The following is a 21601-nucleotide window of genomic DNA, read 5'->3' as shown; positions in this document are numbered from 1 at the left end:
TTGCACCTGTGTTATGGAATTCGCTTTCTCAGAATCTAAGATTAGAACAATCATCATACCATACTTTCCTTGCAGAGGTTCCCATGGTCATTCATATGGGAAAAACATTCTGCATAAAGGGATCCTTCATATGCTCATCTTCTAATGTGGTATACATCATTCAGTAAAAAATCAACTTTAGGAAAGCAATAAAAACATACCTGTTCACCTAACTCTCCCTCCTAGGACCGATAGATGACAAAGAAATGTACTGTACATGGATACATGACCCTCGATTAGGTGTTATGTTAGGATAAAAACTTTTATTGGAAAATCTGGCACTGTAATTGACTAATTCAACCTGTAAACTGTATATTATGGACATTGATATTAGATCCCTAGTATGTGTTGAGTTAGGATAATAACTTTATATTATATATTAGGATAAAACTTGTACTGAAAATCTTACATAGTAAGGATAACTATGGCAAATTGTAACTGGTAAAACTATATATTATGTATATTAATATTAGACCCCTAGTATTTGTCAGGCTAGGATAAAAACTTGTATTGTAAACTTGGACTGAAATTATGTACCCCATTCTGAGCTATTTGGGGACAACGAGATATAAAACAAATTAATAAAAAAGTGCAAAGAGGCATGTTACATCGGTGAAACAAGTCAAATGCTAAAGACCAGAATCAACCTACATAGACACATTAAGAATTGCAATACCAACCAGGATGTCACCTCTGTCGGACAACACTTAAGAAAAACTGACCACTAAACCAATGATTTTATTTTGAGAATACTAAAAGGGAATTTTAAAACAATCCAAGAATGTAAAACCTTTTGAAATCAAAATGATAAGGTATTTTGACACCTACCTGACAGAACTTAACAGAGATCTGGGCTTTCTTTCCCACTATGAAGACATTTAACACTGCTTTGCCACCTTTCTTCTTTTTTTTTTTTTATTTCTTTATTTAACACATTTCTTATTAACAATCAAGTATAATAAATGCAACTTGAATCAGATCAATAGTTTTCAAAGGAAAATGAAGAAAAAAGAAACATCTATTCAGTTATATACTGTAGACCACAATACTTTGAGAGCGGACAACAGGAAATTAATTTCTAAAAAAGAATATACAACTAATCAAATGAGAAAATAACAATACCCCATTGATCCTAGAGCCGGAATTATGACAAGTTACATATCTTTAAGTTACAGATGCTGCACCCTCCCTAGATTCTACAAATTCTAACAGCTGTTTAGGCTCCAAAAACAAGAAATTCTTTGTCTGATATGTAATAAAACATTTCACAGGAAATTTCAACAAAAAGTTGCCCCCAGGGCTAGGACTCGGCCTTAGTGCCAGGAATTCCTTTCTGCACCTCTGGGACCTCCGAGACATGTCAGGAAATATTCGCACAGTAGAGCCCAAAAACTGATCATTTATATGTCAGAAATAAAGACAAAATACATATACTTCTCCTTCCATAGGGGATTAACAGAAACGCACATACTGAAAAACTGCAAATAACATTTTTATATGTTGTTTGCTGTTTTCTATTAAAAGCCATCATGAATATGGTGAAACTGCAAATAACATGGTGGGAGACCTGGCCTGTTTCTGAAGGAGAGGCAAAATATGTTGAAGAAAGTGCCGGGAATCGGCGATTTTCCCTGTAAATGCTTGGAATCAGCGATTTCTCTATGCAAGCTGATGTAATTTGGGGGGAGGAGCCAGCAAGCTAAAAACCGTGAATAATCGAAACCATGAATACAGAGGGAGAAGTGTATTCTCTATCACTTTCCAAAGCAAGAGTTATCAGCAAGGTTTTTCTTTCCGTTATGACCTCTAGTGAACTTTCCAAGAACGTTGTTAAATTCATATCCACCACTTTATCTACTTGAGTCAAGGGTAGAAACCCCTGCAGGTTTCTTTATGTGAAGATAATTAGCTCTCACAATCGGAGGCAAATTGTCCGTTGGAATATCTAGAATTTCTATAAAATATTTTATCCCAGGACAAGCAGGCAGGTATTCTCACATATGGGTGACGTCATCGACGGAGCCCGGATGCAGACACCTCACAAGCAGACTTGCTTGAAGAAACTCGAAGTTTCGAGTCGCCCGCACCACGCATGTGCAAGTGCCTTCCCGCCCAGCGCAGGGTGTGTCTCCTCAGTTCTCAGCTTTCCGCGGAGCCGAGAAGTCCGTCTTTGACTCTCTGCGTTTAACTTTGTTCCTATGTGCCTTCTCTCAATCGCGGTTTGTGTTTTTTTCCTCACGAATCACTGTTTTTAGTTTATTTCTTTTATTTTAGTTAAAAAAAAAAAAAAAATTTCTTCTTCCGTTCGTTTTCCGGGACAGGCCGCTTGGCCGCATCCCGAGGGCTTCGATTTTGCGGCGGCTATTTTTCCTTCTATGTCCCGGCCTGCCACGGGCTTCAAGATGTGTAGCAAGTATCAGCGTGTGATCTCTCTTATGGACCCTCACAGACACTGCCTCAAGTGCCTTTGGCTGAAACATCATCCTAGGTCGTGCCTGCCTTGCCAAACACTTCAGCCTCGTGCTGGTTGGGGCAGGACCAGCTGCTGCTCCTGGCTTAAAGACACCTGGTCAGAGTGGAAGCCAGGATCCCCCGAAGACATCGGGCTCTCCCCCAAAGTAGGGCAAACCGGCTCGCCGGAGAGGGATAAGGCTTCCGGTAAAGTCGTTTGCCTCAAACGCTGCGGGACTGCCACCACCGCTGGAGGATTAGAGCGTGGGGTTCCCTTCCTTTTTCCCCATAACAGACGTGAAAGGCCGCTGGAAACAGCGCGATTAGGGAACCGTCTGCTCTCGACACCATCTTAGCCTGCCTGCTCTGCCACGTTTCTATCTCCTGCCCACCCACCCCTCCCTCTTCCTATCCCTAAAATGCTTTCACGCTTTCCTTATATATACTGATATTTGTCAACGTTTGTTTTTTTCTGATCTGAAGAAGGGTTACCTTCCGAAAGCTCATCATAAAATACATTGAGTTAGTCCAGTCCAATAAAAAAGGTATCACCTTTATTTCCTTTATTTTATTTCTTTATATTATCTTGGAAAGTGGATTAACATGGCCACCACGCCATTTCACTTTCAGTGTTAAAAAACACATCTATGCGAAAAGCTTTTGCCCGTTATTAATGCTACATGATCTATTCTTGAGGAGATAGAGTATGAATGGGATATGAATGATTGTCAATGTCCAGTTTTTTAATGGCGTTCTTTGTCTTTTTCTTTTAATTTACTATTGTTTTTAATTGTAAACTGCCTTACTGCCCGTTTTGCCATACAAGTATGTCAAGTACAATAAACAATAATGATACTGTTGCTCTGTGTTTAAGGAACTTCAACAAACCAACAAGATCTCAGATCCCCACATTTTCTGGTGCACAGTTGTATAGTACTAGAACACTAAAACAGCTGCTGGTAATAGTCTTCAATTCCCCAAACTCCAGCTGTCACAGCTTAGACCAGGGGTGTCCAATGTCGGTCCTCGAGGGCCGCAGTCCAGTCGGGTTTTCAGGATTTCCCCAATGAATATGCATTGAAAGCAGTGTATGCAAATAGATCTCATGCATATTTATTGGGGAAATCCTGAAAACCCGACTGGACTGCGGCCCTCGAGGACCGACATTGGACACCCCTGGCTTAGACAGTCTGTTTTAAGGGTTTGATAGTGGGGGTGGGGGGTTATCATTATTTCTTCTTTAGCCTTGCAAACCTGACAGAGTGACAAGGAGGGAGAGAGGAAAACGCCATGCTTACAAAAGGAGAAGTCAAAGATGATATTTGTATCATGAGGAGGAGGAGGATAATTCAGAATCAGCCAACTTTATTTTTAATTTTTATCTTGAAATTTTGAAGAGATTATGCACATTTGTTTCCAAACAGCTGAAAGGATATTACTAGGAATGTCTCTTGTCTTAGGTGAAGTACATATATGGTAACACTTGTTAAGTGAGGGAATGCCCTGGGAGCCCACTCAACTTTTGGGATATTTTTAATTTACAGTTTGATTTTGAATGCCGTGCTAGAGGCGCTGACATCCTAGCTTACCCACCAGTGGTTGCTGGTGGCAACCGGTCCAACACTTTACACTACGTGAAAAATAACCAACTTATCAAGGTAAGTAACTCCAAGTACTGCTTAAAGCAATAATATAGAACTTCAACAAAAAAATATTTTTACTGAGACTATCCTTCTTACTGCAATAAAAGACAATTTTAAACATCCATGACCATTTTTGATTGTACATTACATGTTCTGAAGAAAAAAGGGGGCAATTGTCATATCTGTCCACATAGTTCCAGAATTTATTGGTACATTTATCCATGGGCTTTTCTTTTTAAAGTTGTCCCAGTTTGCTATGGATATTCCCCTTGCAAATAATGTACATTGATTAGAAAATTAAATCTGTACATTCTTTCTTCCCCTCTCCCTCTCTACTTTCTACTTATGCCCACCACTAGCACTGCTCCCATCTTTCTCATCTTCTCTTCCTCATGTTTTGACTTTGCCTCTTCTCTTCATCTTGATCCTCCACTTCTCCTTTTTTATGAGAAATACTGTCCAAGCTTGCACTCTACTGACATACCACAGACTTAAGCGCCACTCTTGCAGCCTGAGCAAGGACTCAGGCAGCGGACCTCTTCAGTTAGCAGGGCTTGAGCAATCTTGCCTGCGTTTAAACCAGTGTCATGATAGTGAAAGGAGAGGGATTACTGTTTTGTAATTCAGCTTGTTATGGTGTTCTTGGCCATTTCGTGAAGTCACAGTATGCTATAAACTGTGTTCTAATAGTTAGATTTAAGTCAGCTTGTTTATTTTGATTAAAAGGAAAATAATTTTAAAAAACAAACTGGTGCCACAATTTTGGAGGGAACTTTTTTTTTTATATTCTTTATTGATTTTCAAAACATTCAACAATGCAATAACAGATAATTTTACAAAGAATAATTCAAGTAAAAGCACATATATTTTTCAGAATACATGTACATCTAGTTCCCCCCTCCCAACTTAATCAACTTAATATCTGTATCAACCCCAACCCCCCCACGCACCCTCCCTGGACGTGCATAATCAAAGGGCAAAAATCAATAATTAGTCCTTACAAAATTTTGTCAATGGGTCCCAAATCTCCCTAAACTTTCTGCAATGTCCATGTTTGAAGGGAACTTGAGCCCAAAGTGGGGAGGAGGGGAGGCTTCCTTGTGGCTATGCCGTTGGACTCATTCAGCTGGGGGCAAGGAAAAAAGAGTGAAGAGCAGATGAGATTGCTGGATAAGTGAAAGCGACATAAAAAAGCATTTTAAAAAATTAATTAGCTGGTAGGTGCCTACCATTTCAAAGTAAGCTTCTACACCAAGATTCCTACCAGCAAGTAGGCATGGTTAGGGGCGAATTTGAGGCAGATTTTGGGCATGATTTGACATAGGCTCACTCAGGCCAAGAAAACCCTGGCCTAAATGGCAGTGTGCCTAAGGATTCAATGCCAATTGGTGCCTAAGACTGCTTAGATGCCACTAGGTGGGATTCTATAAACAGCACATAACAAATGATTGACAATTGCGCTCAAGAGTGCCTAGGAGTTAGGTGCCATTTATAGAATCGGGGCCAAAATGCCTAAGTGAAGAGGTTTTTAAACCACACTTTTTAATAGACTGCAGGAAGCAGGGAGTTTCTTTACTCCCATCTATGCAGTGTACAGGGATTACCATGCTATTAAGAAAGAGAAAGATGCATCCCTATGTAGCTCATATAGGCTAATTTCACTGCTGAATATTGATGTAAAACTATTGGCCAAGAACCTGGCACTGAGGTTATCTACTCCAGGACGTTCCCAGACTTGGTCTCTGTAGATCTGTTAGGATTTGTCCCAGGAAAGCAAGTAGCAAACAGTATGTATATATATTTTTTTTTTAGTTTTTTTATTATTTTATTTAAAGTAACATATAAACAAGAATCAAAAACAACCAAGTAATCATAAAAAACAGCAGTTGAATGCAAATTGCAGTTAACCCCTTCCACCTTTCCCAAACTCCAGTGTTCGATTCCAAAATCATCCTCAAGACAGGTATTACCAACCAAACTCAATAGTTCAGGAACTGAACTCTTTGTTCTATGTGGCACTGCATCCAAACTGACTCCCACACTTTTCAAAACTCTTTCCATCTGGCCAGATGTCTCAATTTCTCCATAATCATAAGTTCATATTATAGATTCCACCACTGGATGAGATTTGGAGGATCTTATTGCCTCCATTTAACCAAAATACACTTGTGGGCTAAAATTAGTATATAATAAAGCAGTTCTCTCTCACTCTTGTTCATCACATGATCTAACAGTTCAATATTTGCAAATAAAATGTTGAAGACAATGACACTTACAAATATAACACCAGGTCTGTATAGACCAGCGGTCTCGAACTCGAACCCTCTGCAAGGCCACATTTTGGATTTGTAGGTACTTGGAGGGCCGCAGAAAAAATAGTTAATGTCTTATTAAAGAAATGACAACTTTGCATAAGGTAAGTACCTACAAATCCAAAATGTGGATTTTCTGAAATTATCAGCAGCTGTGGTCTTCTTCCCGGTTCTTGTCTTCACCATTCTCATTCTGCTGGGCTGCAAATTCGCCATTCACTGGGGCAGAAACATCTGCACAGGGCTCCTTCCTCTCTGTCTCATTCATAGCTTCCTCTCCTGTTAGCTTCTCAACGTTCATCATGCTGTTTTTGTTTGTTTTCTGAAGTGGCCCCCTCAGCACGGGCTTAGTTTTCCTTCTGATTTGGTTTCCTTGCTGACTCGGACTGCTGCTTCTTCACATCATCACCGGTGTTGCTGTCACTATCACTGTCCTGCCCTTTTTCCATCTGTTCTCCGGAACTGCCACACGTGCCATGAACTGCCACAGGCTCCATCACTGTACGCATCGCAGAAGCAGCATTGAGAGAAAAGCGCTGCACCGCGCTACCGCTGGCTTTGCCGTCTTCTGTCCACTGCGGCCAACCCTAGCGGAAACAGGAAGTAGTCAGAGAGGGTGGACCGCAGTAGACAGAAGACGGCAAAGCCAGCGCTTTTCTCTCAATGCTGCTTCTGCGATGTGTACAGTGGTGGAGCCTGTGGCAGTTTATGGCACGTGTGGCAGTTCCGGAGAACAGATGGAAAAAGGGCAGGACAGTGATAGTGACAGCAACACTGGTGATGACATGAAGAAGCAGCAGTCCGAGTCAGCAAGGAAACCGAGTCAGCAAGGAAACCAAATCAGAAGGAAAACATCGGTGCAGCGCTTTTCTCTCCATTTAAACGCGGGTGAGCCGGCGAGAAGAAGGAGGTGGTGGTTTTGGCAGTGAGTGAGGGCGGGAGGGGGTAGTCGCCGGCTCTGCTGTGCTTTCCCGATCTGGCCACCGCAAATGCACTCTGGCCACGGACCTACGGATCAGGGATTACAGATCACGCAGGTCTGAGTGCGCATGCGCGGCTAGCGTTTTATTATATAGGATGATAGATATGTTTTTTTTATGAACCTTAACAGTTGTCTAAATTTATTTTGGTCACAGAGCAACCAATATCTACTACTTTAATTTTGAAGATAGCTCAGGAAAATAATTGCTCATGAGCAGTCAGGCCACCATTTTTTATTTCCTTATTATTTGATTTCCTAAGTTTAATTTCAGTTATACTTTAGCTACGTCCCCAAGATTATAGAAGACTAACTGTACTTTGTATTATGAAGATACCTTTTAAATAATTTGGGTTTCTGTATTTCATTTACACGGTATTTTTTCCTGTTTGACTTGTAAAGATTGTCTAATGTTAAAATATAAATAAAGAATTAAAGAAAATAATGGATATACATTGAAGGAACTAAGGCCAGTACTGGGCAGGCTTGCATGGCTTGTGTCCCGTATATTTATTCTATTTCTTCCATTTGTGCATCGCACATACCTACACAAGCTCTAGGCAATATTACAGAGGAAGGGGTTAGAAGAGGGTGGGGAGGGCAGGAAGGAGTAGAGAGGAGAGAGGCATGTAGAATATTTCATAGAAATTCCTAACTTTACAGATAGGAGCACTATCTATGTAAATGATATCTAAATGAATTAAATGTTTTATTAATTGTACACTTGAAGTAAGTTTTAAAAATGAATAAAGAATTACAAAAAAAAAAAATAAATGAATTAAAGTAATATGTAAAAAGGAATAGAAGGGAGGAACCGTTAAACAATAGAATTCAGTTAATAAAATAAGAATAGGGGTAAAAACAATGGAATAAAATTTAAAATAATTAATAAACTGGAAGAAAAAATTGAAAACCAAAATCAAATAAGTCTGTCAGAAGTCCAATTTCCTGAAGCAGCTCTGTTGCCTCTGTGTATTTTAAATAATCCCAGCGGCAAAAGTCCAGTCAGGACAGATATCAGCTTGGGCTTTCCAGCTGCTGCAGCCCTGACTCATCGCTTCCAGGCAGAAGATGCACAGAGATAGAACAATCCAGCACCAGGCCGCACTGCTCTCGGTAGGCGGTGGATGCTCATGGGCAACTCCCGAAGAATACAGCACTCTGCCTCCATCGGACAACCGGAAGGAAGAGTCCGCGGCACAGTCCCACTCCACGGATCCAGAGACACCACCAGCTCCTCCCCAGTGAGAGAGCAGACACCACCCTATCCTAGGCAACCACTAGCAGTGATCCATCATGCCTCCACTGGTCCCGCTTCCAGCAACGATCTCCCAACAGCGATCTCCAGTCACCACACGCAGGTAGGAAGGTCCTCTGCTGAAAATGAACCATTTCAGGCCTTTAGGTTAGTAGACAGTTATGCTGTGATTCTATAACTGTCAAACTCCTCCTATCCAAGATGTTTTCTGACTCACCCGAGTGAAAATTAAAAGGAAAAAAGTACAGAACCCTGTAAAACTATGAATAAGGTAGATGAAAGGAATAAAATAAAGTAGAAACTAACTAAATAGAACTAAAAACTTAAAAATATAAGAGAGAGACAGTGAAGCCCAGGTCTTACTCAGGCAACATTCTAGAACTGAACATGAACATTCAGCTGAGGATGGGCTGAGGAGGGTTTCGATGGCTGGGATGGTTAAGATGAGCTGGAGTGAGCTTTGATGGAGACTCCAGTAGATAGAACCTGAGCACACTACTGGGCAGAGCTCTGGTTTTCTGGCCCAGAAATATCTAAGAAAAAGGACCATTTAAACTAAATTAATTTATGGAGCATGTATGGTTGGGCAGACTGGATGGACCCAGGGCCGCCATCAGAAATTTCTGGGCCCCTTACTGAGCAATCCTATTGGGCCCCCCACGCACCCCTTCCCCCCCCCGACCCTCCCTTCCATGAGCCGAATACACACATACTTTTCTCTGTCGCCGCACTCTTTGACCAAAAAGATTTGTAAGCCTGCAACCACATCAAGGTAGACTCTTTCAGCAGGGCCCTAACCTAACCTAAACTAAACTAATCTATACCTATCTATTCTAAACGAACATATGTCTAATACTGAACTAATAACAAACTAACAAACATCTGCATAATAAATAATAGTGCTAGTAGCTATAATTCACTTTTGAATGTAAAATCTCAGTTAAGGATTTCTTTTGACCTTTGTAGGCAAGAAATAGATCACAATTGCACAATATTTTTTGTAACAAGTATTAAATGTGTGTTTATAAATACTGTAAGCTTAATAAATATATCAGAAAAAACTACACATCTAAGTGCATATCTGAACATTCACATCTGTATGATCCCATCCTCCTCAGCTTGCCTATAGCTGCATCATGCATGTTAAAAATGTACGATATGTTGATATGTGCACCTTCCTTCCTTCCCATCCAACCTCCTCAGGCTGTCCTTACACATTCACAGCTGCATGTTAATGATGATGTATATGTTATGATGATAAATAAGTGCATATGAGCACATCATTAACATGCAGCTATGGATGAATATATAATGGTGTTATGAGTGTGCACCTCTTCCTTCCCATCCTCCTCAGCATGTCACATACAGCATGTTACATTACACAGACTTTGTGTAATGTAACATGCTGTATTTGACATGCTAAGGAGGATGGAAAGGAAGAGGTGCATACTCATAACATCATTATATATTCATGAATCAATCTGATAATCATCACCACAAGGCTGTGTGTGTTATGGGATGGAGGAAGAAAGATGCATGGGATGGAGGAAGAAAGGTGCATGTTTAAATTGATCACTGCCTTACTAGTTCTGCAGCTCCTCGTGCTGCTCCTCTCGTCCTGTCCTCCTAGAGACGTGGTGATGTCATCCGGCCGACCCGCTCTTGCAGATTCAGTGGCAGGCAAGTGATATGTCTCCTGATTGGCTAGGCACCCTAAGCCCAAGCCAATCGGAGTGGAGACAGGGCGGGCCTTGGTGAAGGAGTCAGGAGACGAGAGGCACGCACCTAGTATATCGCCGGCTGCGGCCGCGGGCCAGGTAGACGGATCCAGTTTTGTCCGGGGGGGGGGGGTGCTATCAGGAAATTGGCAGGGGACAAAAAAAAGTATGATAGCATTGTTTATTGTTGTACACAGCAGAAGCATAATACAGGAATTTGTGCTATGGTGGCCTAGGACAGTGTTCTTCAACCTTTTTACACCCGTGGACCGGCAGAAAAAAAAAAATTATTTTGTGGACCGGCAAATTACTAGGACTAAAATTTAAAAACCCCATTTCCGCCCCATCTCTGCGAGCTCGGTCCCCACAAATAATCTGATCCTATCCACACAAGCCTCAGTTATGATTTTATATTGAATGTATTTTATTAAGTATAAAAAGAAACAATATTCTGTACAATTGTCATTTTATAAATACAAATAATTCAGAGCAAGGATCAACAAAACCCCTGTCTCCCCTCCCCTTCACATATATCCCCTCTACTATCAAGAAAACTGAACAAGCCAAATTATTGCAGAATGCTACACAGAAATATCATGCTAACAGAATACTGCAGTCACACATGACAGGAATAGTTTTAGGGGAGTGCAACTAGGGCAACTGCCCCCTGATCAGAGAGCGCCCTAAGCCAGCTGGAAGCTAAAGAAGCACTGCCTGGGTTTTGCAGTCCCCAGTTATGTCTAACACCAGCTCTAGCAGGATATATATTTCAAATCTGATATATTCTAATCACAAAATAGAAATAAAATTATTTTTTTCTACCTTTTGTCGTCTCTGGTTTCTGCTTTCAATCTTCTTTTCACTCTCTTCCTTCCAGCGCCTGCCCTCTCTGTCTCTTCAATCCAGCATCTGCTTCTTCCATCCACTGTCTGTCCTCTCCATATGTCCTTCCATATGGTATCTGTCTTCTTTCTGTGCCCCTCTCCCCTTTCCATCCAGCTTGTGCCCCCTCTCTCCTTTTTACATGATTCATTCCAGCTTCACTGCTCTCTTCATTTTTATCTCTCCTACACCAGATCTATCATCGTTGTCCCTCTCTGCTTATTTTTCTGCTGACCTCTTCCTATCATCAATCTCTCTACTTTCTCATGCCTGTCTCCCCTTCCCCTCCTCTAATCTCTCTGCCAGCTGTTTCCTTCCTTTTTTCATTCTCCCTTCCCTCCTCCTCCTGTCCAGCAGTAACTCTCTTCCCTCCCTCCCCTCCCAGCAGCATCTCTCCTTCTCCCTCTCCAGTAGCAGCTGTCCCTTTTTTTTCCCTTGCCCACAAGCTTCCCTCCAGGTCCTGTAGCAGCTGTCCCTTTTTTTCCCTTGCCCAGCAGCTTCCCAGACTCCGTTCCCTCCTCCCCTCCCAGCAGCATCTCTCCTTCTCCTTCCCTCCAGGTCCAGTAGCAGCTGTCCATTTTTTACCTTGCCCAGCAGCTTCCCAGACTCCTTTCCCTCCTCCCTTCCCAGCAGCATCTCTCCTTCTCCTTCCCTCCAGGTCTAGTAGCAGCTGTCCCTTTTTTTCCCTTGCCAAGCAGCTTCCCAGACTCCTTTCCCTTCTCCCCTCCCAGCAGCATCTTTCCTTCTCCCTCTCCAGTAGCAGCTGTCCCTGTTTCTCCTTGCCCAGCAGCTTCCCAGACTCCAATAGTGGCTTTCTCCCCTCCCAGCAGCTCTCCTTACTTCCCAGCGCAGCTATTCAGGAAGGCAGTCTCGGGTCCTTTGTTGGGTCGCGCCGCCTCTGAGGAAAGAGGAAGTTGCATCATCAGAGGCAGCCACAACTCAGCAAAAGCCCTGAGGCTGCCTTCGTGAATCGCTGCGCTAGGAAGTAAAGGAGAGCTGCAGAGAGGGGAGAAAGCCACTGTCGGAGGCTCCCCAAGATCTCTCCGGCCCAGCGCAGACTTCAGGTGTTGATCTTGCTGGCCCTGCCCGGACCGGCAGGAAATTGAAGGGAGTCAATCTTGCCGGCCCTGCGCAGACCGGCAAAAATTTCCTGCGGACCGGCGGTTGAAGAACTGTGGCCTAGGACCCTGGGGGAGCCTGGGCCCCCTGTCAGCTCCGGGCCCCTGAATGCAGGACTGGTAGTACTGCCCTGATGGTGGCCCTGGATGGACCACTCGGGTCTTTACTATCATTTACTACCATCATTTACTATCGGCCTCTTTTACAAAGCCGCACAGCAACAGCCCCGAAGCCCTTTAAATCTCTATGGGCTTCAGGGCCGTTAGCGCAGCACAGCCGCTAGCACGGCTTTGTAAAAGAGACCGTATGTCTCCAGCTTAATCCTTTTAGTCATAGAGCTGCATCGGACCACATGAAAACAACAAAGTCAACCCTTATGAATTCCACCAAAAACTAGCTAGCTCCAAGTTTATTAGGTGAGGAAGTAACTATGGTTAGACTAGAGTAATGAGCTATGAACAATTGAAGCCACTGAATTGCTTCTGCCACTGACACTACTTGTTATGTTATCTCCATTTGCTTCATGTATCCAGTTAGATTTATCAACTAAGATGATTCATCAGATGAAACCATTTCTTGCCTTTGGAATTTTAGTTAAAGCAGTGCTTTTCAACCTTTTTTATCTTGTGGCACACTTACAAGGCACAAAAATTGTCATGACACACTGCTGGAATCTAACCTATCCCCGCTAAGATCCATGTCATTCCCACAAGTAATCTCCTCTATCCCCACCCATACATGTAACCTTCAGATGTAATTATTTAATTTAACTATGCTACTGAAATAATTAGCACTATATCTCAAATGGCAGCATACCTTCACCACCATTAAAATACCCTTATGCATTCAACACTTTTAGTCAAATTTCAAGGATCCTCAGCGGCACCACTTGGAGCTCAATAACATTTCATTGCTCCAAGCTTTATGTGTCTACTCGTCATCGGGTCCTGTTATTATATTCAATTATGAAGTGCTATTTTTCACTTGCATTTTATCAAAAAAAATTTTTAGAATTTATGTATTTTTAATCAATATTTAAAAGCTGTTACTTAGCTTTTTCGTGTGGTCTCTGGCAAGGGGAATGTCATACCGACATGTTTCGCTGTAAGTAGCTTTATCAAGGAATATCCCCCCAATAATAAACTGCCAGCACATAAGACCACTCAGTCCTTAGAGCACTAATATATCTGCTACTGGGAAACTGGTACAAGATGGCTTGTTATAGGCTCCTACATAGACATGGCATATCGTCAGAATCCTTCACCTCAGCTGCAGATGCAGAATGTGGCTCTCACCTGATACAAAATAAGAAGGAACTGCAAAAAACATGCAGATATAAAACTGAAAGCAGAAATAATGGACTCTGCATTTTGTGCAACACCAGAGAAACAGAAAGAAATTCATGTTCTCCTGAACAGTGTAAAATAAAGCTGACATGTAAATTCTCAACACCAACATAATTCAGTCATTACATTGAAAATAAGATCATTTTTCCTACCTTTGTAGTCTGGTGATTTTGTTATTTCAGTCATCTGTTCCCAGTCTTTGGTTCTGCTTTCCTCTGTGCTCTTAACCTCCTTTCCATTTTCTATTTCGTTTCTTACCTCCTGTCCTATGTCTCTTTGGTACTGATCTTACACATTCAGCTTTCTTCAATTTTTCATCCTGCTTCTCAAATCTATCTTGTTTTCCCTCTCTCTTCCCTTCTCGTGCAGCCTGTCTCCCCTCTTCCCTTTTCTTTTTGTGCAGCATAGCTCCCCTCTCCTGTGGGCTTAATATTTTTTCCTGCCTTCCTCCGCCCACTCCTCGGGCCTCTTTTCCTCTTCGATTCTATAAACTTTGTAGCTGCCAACAGCTATTAGAACAGGCCTTCCTCTGACCCTCACAAGTCTTTCCCTCTGCCACATCACTCCCATGAAGCAAAAGGAAGTCAAATCAGAAAGAAGGAACCTGGGGCTGTCTGGAGGAAGGCCTGTTCTACAAGCTGCTGGCAACCACAAAGTTGTAGAATTGAGGCAGAGAGAAGAGAGACCTGAGAAATGGGACAAGGGAGATAGGCAAATCACTCTATTTTCCACCTCATGCCAACACCTATAACCTAGATGGGGGGTGGATTTCTGGACCGCGCAGTAAAAAGAAATGCTCAGCTGAAGTGATTCATACCTTGATAACCAACTGCTTGAACTATTGCAATTCTTTTTATCTTGGTTTGATAAAAACTGTCTAAAAAGATTGTAATTAGTTTAGAATACTATGGCATGGTTGATCACAGAAAAAAAATGTTTGATCATATTATTCCTTTTCTTAAGGAATTACACTGACTTCCAAATGAAGATAGAATTTCTTTTAAGGTATCTTGTCTTTGTACTCCTCCAACTTAAGTGAAATGTATCATTCTTCTCAACAAAAACTGATTCAGTTACTTTAATTCAGTTACTTTAATTAGCAGAACCTTTTAGCTACACTGGGCCTTACCAGTAGAATTCTTTGCCTTGTGAACTATTCCTAGATACATATTTTAGGAAAGCACTAAAGACTTGGTTATTTCAGTAATGTTTTGCACTAGATATTTGCTAGTTGATATTCAAAATAATTTAACTGGCCAGAAACAGCCAGTTAAATTACTTATTCAGGGCTATCCGCTAATTTTCAGGGGCACTTGACTGGTTATTGCTACTAAAAATTAGCGGTTAGCATCTAAATAAAAATTGACTATTTTCAGGGCATAGTTGGCACATTATATGCTGATCAGCACTTAGCAGCCAGGGTGATTACATAAATAGTACCACATAAAACACAACTATCTTTAGGCGGCAACCTATGGCTGGTTAAGTTCTGAATATTAAGTGGCCACATGTTAGCTGGCCTTGCATAAACTGGATATTCAGTGCCAAAGCCTGGCATTGCACATCCAGGAATAACTCCAGCAATGGTCAGCAAAACACTCATTGCCATCAGATGAAGTAGCCAACGATTCATCAACTGTGTTCCAGAATTTGGTAGGATTCGTTTTGCCTCTTACCAGCTTCTCTGTGTTGGGGGACTTGCTGTTCAGGTTGAAGGTAAGGAGGTAGTGATCTGACCATTTGGTGTTGGAGGTGAAGTAGGAAGGTATGGATGCGAGTAGGTCAAGGGAGTGACCTTTTTTGTCTGTTGGACCTGATGGCTTGATGTCGATTTGGTTGTCTTTTATCAGTTTTTTAAATTTATGAACAGCATTGTTTACCGGTAGTCTCAAGAGGTATGTTAACATCTCCGAGTGTGAGCACTCTGGTGTATTGGCAGGAAAGGCTCAATATAATTTCTTGCAGCTTCATAGTAGTACTTGATTGGGAACTTTGGATTTGGTAGTATGCCAATAATGTTTTGTCTTCAAGCTTGCATGTTAATGTATTCGAGATCAGGATGGATGGTAGAGTCAGGATAATATTGAAGGTATACAATGGCTATGCTACCTTCTCACCTGCCACTCCTGGGAGTTTGGAGGATGATGATATATCCTGTTGGGAAAAGGAGATAATTCTGGACAGTTCGGTTCTTTTAGCCAGGTTTCAGTGAAGAAGGCCAGTCCCAGGTCATTGGTTGAGGTAGCAAAGTTGCTTACCTATAACAGGTGTTCTCCGTAGACAGTTGGGGAATATAGCCACACTTGATAGTAAAGTCTCTGACTGAGCCTGGTGTGTTGGTGCCCTCCCCTAGCTATAGTAAGCTGTAAGCTTACTGAGCATGTTCAGGATTGCCCTAATCCTCGAGCCCCCTCCTCCTGTCAGTTTCGTCTCTAGCAGTAGAAGAGGAGACGAGGGGATGGTGGATGGGCAAGTGTGCTGCATTCCCCTGCTGTCTACGGAGAACATCAGTTGCAGGTAAGCAACTTTGCTTTCTCTGAAGATGAGCAGGGGATATGCAGCCACACTTGATGGTGAGTCCCAAGCTGAAAAAGCATACGTGAGGTGGAAAGAGTCTAAATTACAAAGAGGTTACACAAAGCTGATCAATCAAACCTAACATCTTGAGCTGAACTTTGGTCTAAGCAGGAGTGCTTGGTGAAAGTATGCATAGAAGACCAGGTAAATGCTTTACAAATATCCTGGAAATATTCAGGTTGGCTATTGAAGTTGCTATAGCTCGTAAGTTATGTGCCCCCAATTGAACCAGGGGGCTTAAAATGAGCTCTCATGTAGAAAAATGTATGCAGCGCATAGTCCATGAAGAAATGGCTCTCTTTGTCGCTGGTTGTTCACAAGTATCTGGATTGTATGAAACAAATAGTTGAGTAGATTTGCGAAGATGAGAAATTGTCTTCAGGTAGAAAAGAAGTGCTCTTTTGTAATCTAAGGAATGAAGGTGCTCCTCTGCCTAAGAGGAGTGTGGAGGTGGAAGAATGATAGTAACTTGATGGTCTGAGTAAGGTGGAAATCTGAAACCACCTTGGGAAGGAACTTAAGATGAGTCTGTAAAAGCCCTTTGTTGGAAAAAATTGTAAGTAAGGATAATATGTGACTTAAAGCTTGAAGCTCACTAACTCTTCTAGTTGAAGTAGGTGCAATAAGAAAAGCAGATTTTCAGGAAGGGAAAGTAAAAGAAGCGGTTCCCAATGGTTCAAAAGACACCTTCATTAATAGTTCCAAAACTACATTGAGGCCCCAGGATGGTGTAGGGCTCTTAGTGGAGGTGAAAGAGTAGTAAGACCCCTTGTAAAATGAGAGGATGCTGTGAAAGTAGTTTACTATGCACTAATGAATATTACGCCGAGATGGCTGACAAATGAAGCCTGACAGAATTTGCTTTGAGTCCTGAATCAGATAAATACAAGAAATAGGTGAAGATATGGTCCAGCGGTCAATGAAGAGTTTGACCTTGAGTTTGTGCCCCAAGAGAAAAGCCTGGTAGGATTTTCTTGTAGAAGGACATCTTGCAGTAAGCAGAACTGATTTCACTGGTTGAGAAAAAGAAAGGTTGGTTAGGAGTGAACTGTCAATTTCAAAGCCATGAGATTGAGATTGCAGGGATTGGGATGCAGTAGTTGGCTGTTCTGCTGAGAGAGAAAAGAAGGATGGTCCCCTAAGGGAAATGGAGGAGCATCCAGAAGATGTAAGAATAGAGTACCATAAATGTCTGGACCACCTGGGTGCAATGAGTATGAGTTGCGCCTTGTCCACAAGAACCTTCTGAAGACCCTGGAAAACAGAGGAAAAGGTGGGAAGGCCTAGATAAGACACTTTCTCTCTCTCTCTCTCTCTCTCTCTCTCCTCGCCTCTTCTCTTGAGTGACATCCTTCCTTCCCACTCCCCAACCCATATTTTCTCCCCATGCACCATTTCTCCCTCTCCCATCATTCTCACTTCTCCTGTAACAATTTTCCTTCCTTCCCTCCCCCAACCCCACTCACAGCTAATGTGCTCTCTCCTCATCCACCATCTCACCCTCCCCTCCAGTGTGTAGCATCTTTCCTTTCCCTCCCCTTCTGCCAGGTCCAGCAGCACCTCTTCTCCCTTCCCTTTCCTTCCTGCCTTCCAAGCAGTACTTCTCCTGTCTAGCGGCAGCTCAGTGTATTTTTAACTTGGCCAGAGAGCTGCCATGAGGATTAATTTAGACATAGTTTTCATCAACAGCCACGAGAACTGACAGCATCAGCACACAGGAAACAGCGCGCGGCCGGGATGGAGATCAAAAAGATCTCTCCTGCCGTGCACCACTGGCCACGATTCAAGGCGGCAGCGATTCAGGCGAGGGAGGTAAGGTGGGGGGATGATTTTGAAAACTTGTATAGGCTGCCCCAGTTTTGCAAGCTGCACCCACTGGGCTGGCTTGCAGAACCCATATAAAGGCCGCGGTCTATATATGGGGAAATAGGGTAATATGTTTGAGCCTGAGAATGGGGATGGGGCTTGTTCCTGGTGAAGTTTTAGAGACTTCACAAGTAGAGGACATGGAGGGAAAGCATACAGGAACTTGTTCCACTAATTAAGAAGAAAGGCGTCCGACATAGATGACTGAGAGTGCAGAGTCTGGAATATAGAGGAAGTTTGTGATTGTACGGGGAAGCAAAGAGATCCATTCCTGGAGTCCCTAATCTACAAAATTAGATGTAAAGTGTTGGAGTTGAGTGACCACTTGTGCGGTTGGGGGAGCCTGCTCTTATTGTCGGCTAAACTGTTCTCCTTTTATGCTAGGTAGAGTGTTTTTAGGAAAATGTTGCAAGGAATCATCCAGGACTAAATTTGGATCACTTCTTGACATAGCAGGCAAGATCCTGTACCACCTTGCTTGTTCATATGGCTACCATATTGTGCTGATGAGTACTACTTGATTGAGGAGACAATCTTCTCCGATCAAGTAATTGTACAGAAGGAAGATGCACTACATCAAGCGATACATTGAATCTTGAGAGAGAGGATTCTGAAATAGGATACAATTATTGCAGAATATGGCTGCTCCAATGATATTTAGACAGAGTAAGAGCACTCAGATGTCATCTTTGTTTATAGAACTTCATTGGTTATCATTCCAAGCACAAATAGCATTTAAAAGATTTTTTATGGACTGATCTCACCACAGATTTTTCAACTATATCTTTTCCTATTCTATATAATAAAGCCTTACCCGCGCATGCGCTTTTAAAACTGTGTGATCCCTGCCGCTGTGATTTCTGATCCGTGGCCGTGTTCCATTTGAGAACACGGTGGCAGGGATCACTCTAGCCACTCCCCTCCTCCCGCCCTCACTCACCAACCGCTGGAGGAAGCGCAGGCAAGCTCTCTCCCTGCCGGGATGAGCCAGACCCCTGAGACACGAGCGCCTGCAGGAGAAGGTCCCCGCCGCCGCCCACCAACACCTTCCCAGTCTCCTGAGCCACGTCCTCGCCCCCCCGATTGCCGACCGCAGTGGCCGCTGACAAGTGCTGTGTCCCTCCATGCCAAATTCCATTTTTGAATTTGAACATGGAGAGATACAGCACAGCCTGCGACTCCCCCCTCCTGCCCTCACTCACCGCTAAAACCAGCTACTTTTGAGTCTCCTTCTTGCCGGCTCACCCACGTTTAAATTCAGAGAAAAGTGCTGCACCGCGTTACCGCTGGCCTCGCCGTCTTCTGTCCACTGCGGCCCGCCCTCTCTGACTACTTCCTGTTTCCGCTAGGGTTGGCTGCAGTGGACAGAAGACGCCGAAGCCAGCGGTAGCGCGGTGCAGCACTTTTCTCTGAATTTAAACACGGCGGCTGGGAAGGGGGCGCCGGGAAATGCTGCTGCTGCACAGGGAAGGCCGGGAAGTGCTGCTGCTGCACAGGGAAGTGTGTGTGTGTATGGGGGAAATGCTGCTGCTGCACAGGGAAGGGTAGGAAATGCTGCTGCTGCACAGGGAAGTGTGTGTGTTGGGGGGAAATGCTGCTTCTGCACAGGGAAGGCCGGGAAATGCTGCTGCTGCTGCTGCACAGGAAAGGGTGGGAAATGCTGCTGCTGCACAGGGAAGTGTGTGTGTGTGTGGGAAATGCTGCTTCTGCACAGGGAAGGCTGGGAAATGCTACTGCTGCACAGGGAAGTGTGTGTGGGGGGAGGGGGAATGCTGCTGCTGCTGCACAGGGAAGGGTGGGAGGGAAATGCTGCTGCTGCACAGGGAAGTGGAGGGGACGGAGAGGGAAAGGGGGCCTGGGAGCAATCTTGGTTTGCTTTGGGGGAGGGGAGACAGAAAGGGGCCATGGAGAGACAGAAAGACAGGCAGGCAGGCAGGCAGCGCATTAGAACGAAAGACAGAGTTTCTGGAAGATTCCCAAGATGCTATCCAGACTCGGTCTACAATGCTTCTAACATGTATTAGTGAAACGGATAAAGCGTTGTTAATGAAACTTTACTTTAAAAACAGACTGACCAAGTTCTGTGGGGATTTGGTTAATATGTTTCCTGATGTCTCAAGAGCTACTCAGTTTAGAAGAAAATAATTTCTGAAATTAAGAACTAGAGTATTGGCACTTGAGGCTTCATTCTATTTGAAATTTCCTTGTAAATGTTTAGTTAAAATACAGGACACTGAGTTTGTTTTCTGGGATCCCATTCAATTGCAACAATTTTTGGTAGCACGTGAACAGAAGTGAGTTTTCTTTTCTTTCTTTAATTTTCATTAATCGATGAGAATAAAGGTAGGAATGTCCAATGTCCTAATTTAGTTGGGAATGATTTGGGTTCTTTTGAAACTCAATCTATTCCCTTGTTTTTCTTTAAAAATTTGTTGATATATAGCAACATGTCTCCCCTTTAGTGGGCTTGTAAAGGATTGTCTTTTTTGTTGATGTGTTTTATGAAAATTTGTATGATAACCTTTTTTTCTTTTGATATCTTTATGATATTGTAAATGTTTTAAATGCAATAAAAAAAAAAAAAGAACGAAAGACAGACACAGAAAGACAGCGGACAGGGAGAGAGACAGAAAGAAAGACAGACAGACAGGGTGACAGAGAGTGAACCAGAAAGAAAGGACAGACAGCGGGAGGGAGAAAGACAGAAAGAAAGGAAGAGAGAGACAGGGGCAGGGAGAGACACAGAAAGAAAGAAAGACAGACAGACATATATTCTAGCACCCGTTAATGTAATGGGCTTAAACACTAGTTAGATATAATTCCAATTGAACATCTCATTCTAGATATAGTTCCATAATCATTTAAAAGGATTAGACAAAAAAAATATCTAGTAAACTTAACAGTCTGTGCAAATTTAGAATGCTCTACCTCAGTCATTGAAAAATCTATCTTCATATATACTCTTCCAGAAAGGTCTGAAGACATATTTATTGGAGAAGTTTGAGTTAGAAATTGGATGATTATATGTTCATGATGAATTTTATACTGTAATAGGCAGGAATAAAATTTTTATTTCGAGCTACCCTGAACCTGTTTGTAGGGAGAAAGCAGCTTATAAATACCAATTTAGATTAGATATGTCTAAGGAAATTTATTTCAGGCAAGTTGCATGATCTCATATGTTCTTTGCCCTTTTATAGGATGGAGAGATGGTGCTTCTTGATGGTGGCTGTGAATTCTCCTGCTATGTGAGTGATATCACACGCACTTGGCCTATCAGTGGCAGGTAGGACTATGAATCGGGGCTTGCAGGGGAAAAGGGCATGAGATTTAGCCACAGGAAGAGAAAGAGAGAAGGTGGGAGAACTTTAGCATGTACTTAAATGTGTTAGAGAGCCGGCATTCCAAAGT

The 21601-nt window shown here is 42.7% G+C and overlaps 1 protein-coding gene across 3 annotated transcripts in view; it reads left to right on the top strand.

Annotated features, from left to right (window-relative positions):
• XPNPEP3 (X-prolyl aminopeptidase 3) overlaps window positions 1–21601 on the top strand; it is a 133771-nt gene that overhangs the window by 68905 nt on the left and 43265 nt on the right. For all 3 annotated transcript variants that reach the window (XM_033935084.1, XM_033935083.1, XM_033935082.1), the window contains 2 exons: window positions 4035–4148; window positions 21391–21476. In XM_033935084.1, the coding sequence (XP_033790975.1) occupies window positions 4035–4148; window positions 21391–21476 (200 nt within the window). The remainder of the gene's footprint in view (window positions 1–4034; window positions 4149–21390; window positions 21477–21601) is intronic.

The sequence above is a fragment of the Geotrypetes seraphini genome, chromosome 2 (genome assembly GCF_902459505.1).
Source record: "Geotrypetes seraphini chromosome 2, aGeoSer1.1, whole genome shotgun sequence".
Classification (NCBI taxonomy): Eukaryota; Metazoa; Chordata; class Amphibia; order Gymnophiona; family Dermophiidae; genus Geotrypetes; species Geotrypetes seraphini.
Note: the sequence above shows the minus strand (reverse complement) of the source record. Positions and strands in the feature narration are given on the sequence as shown.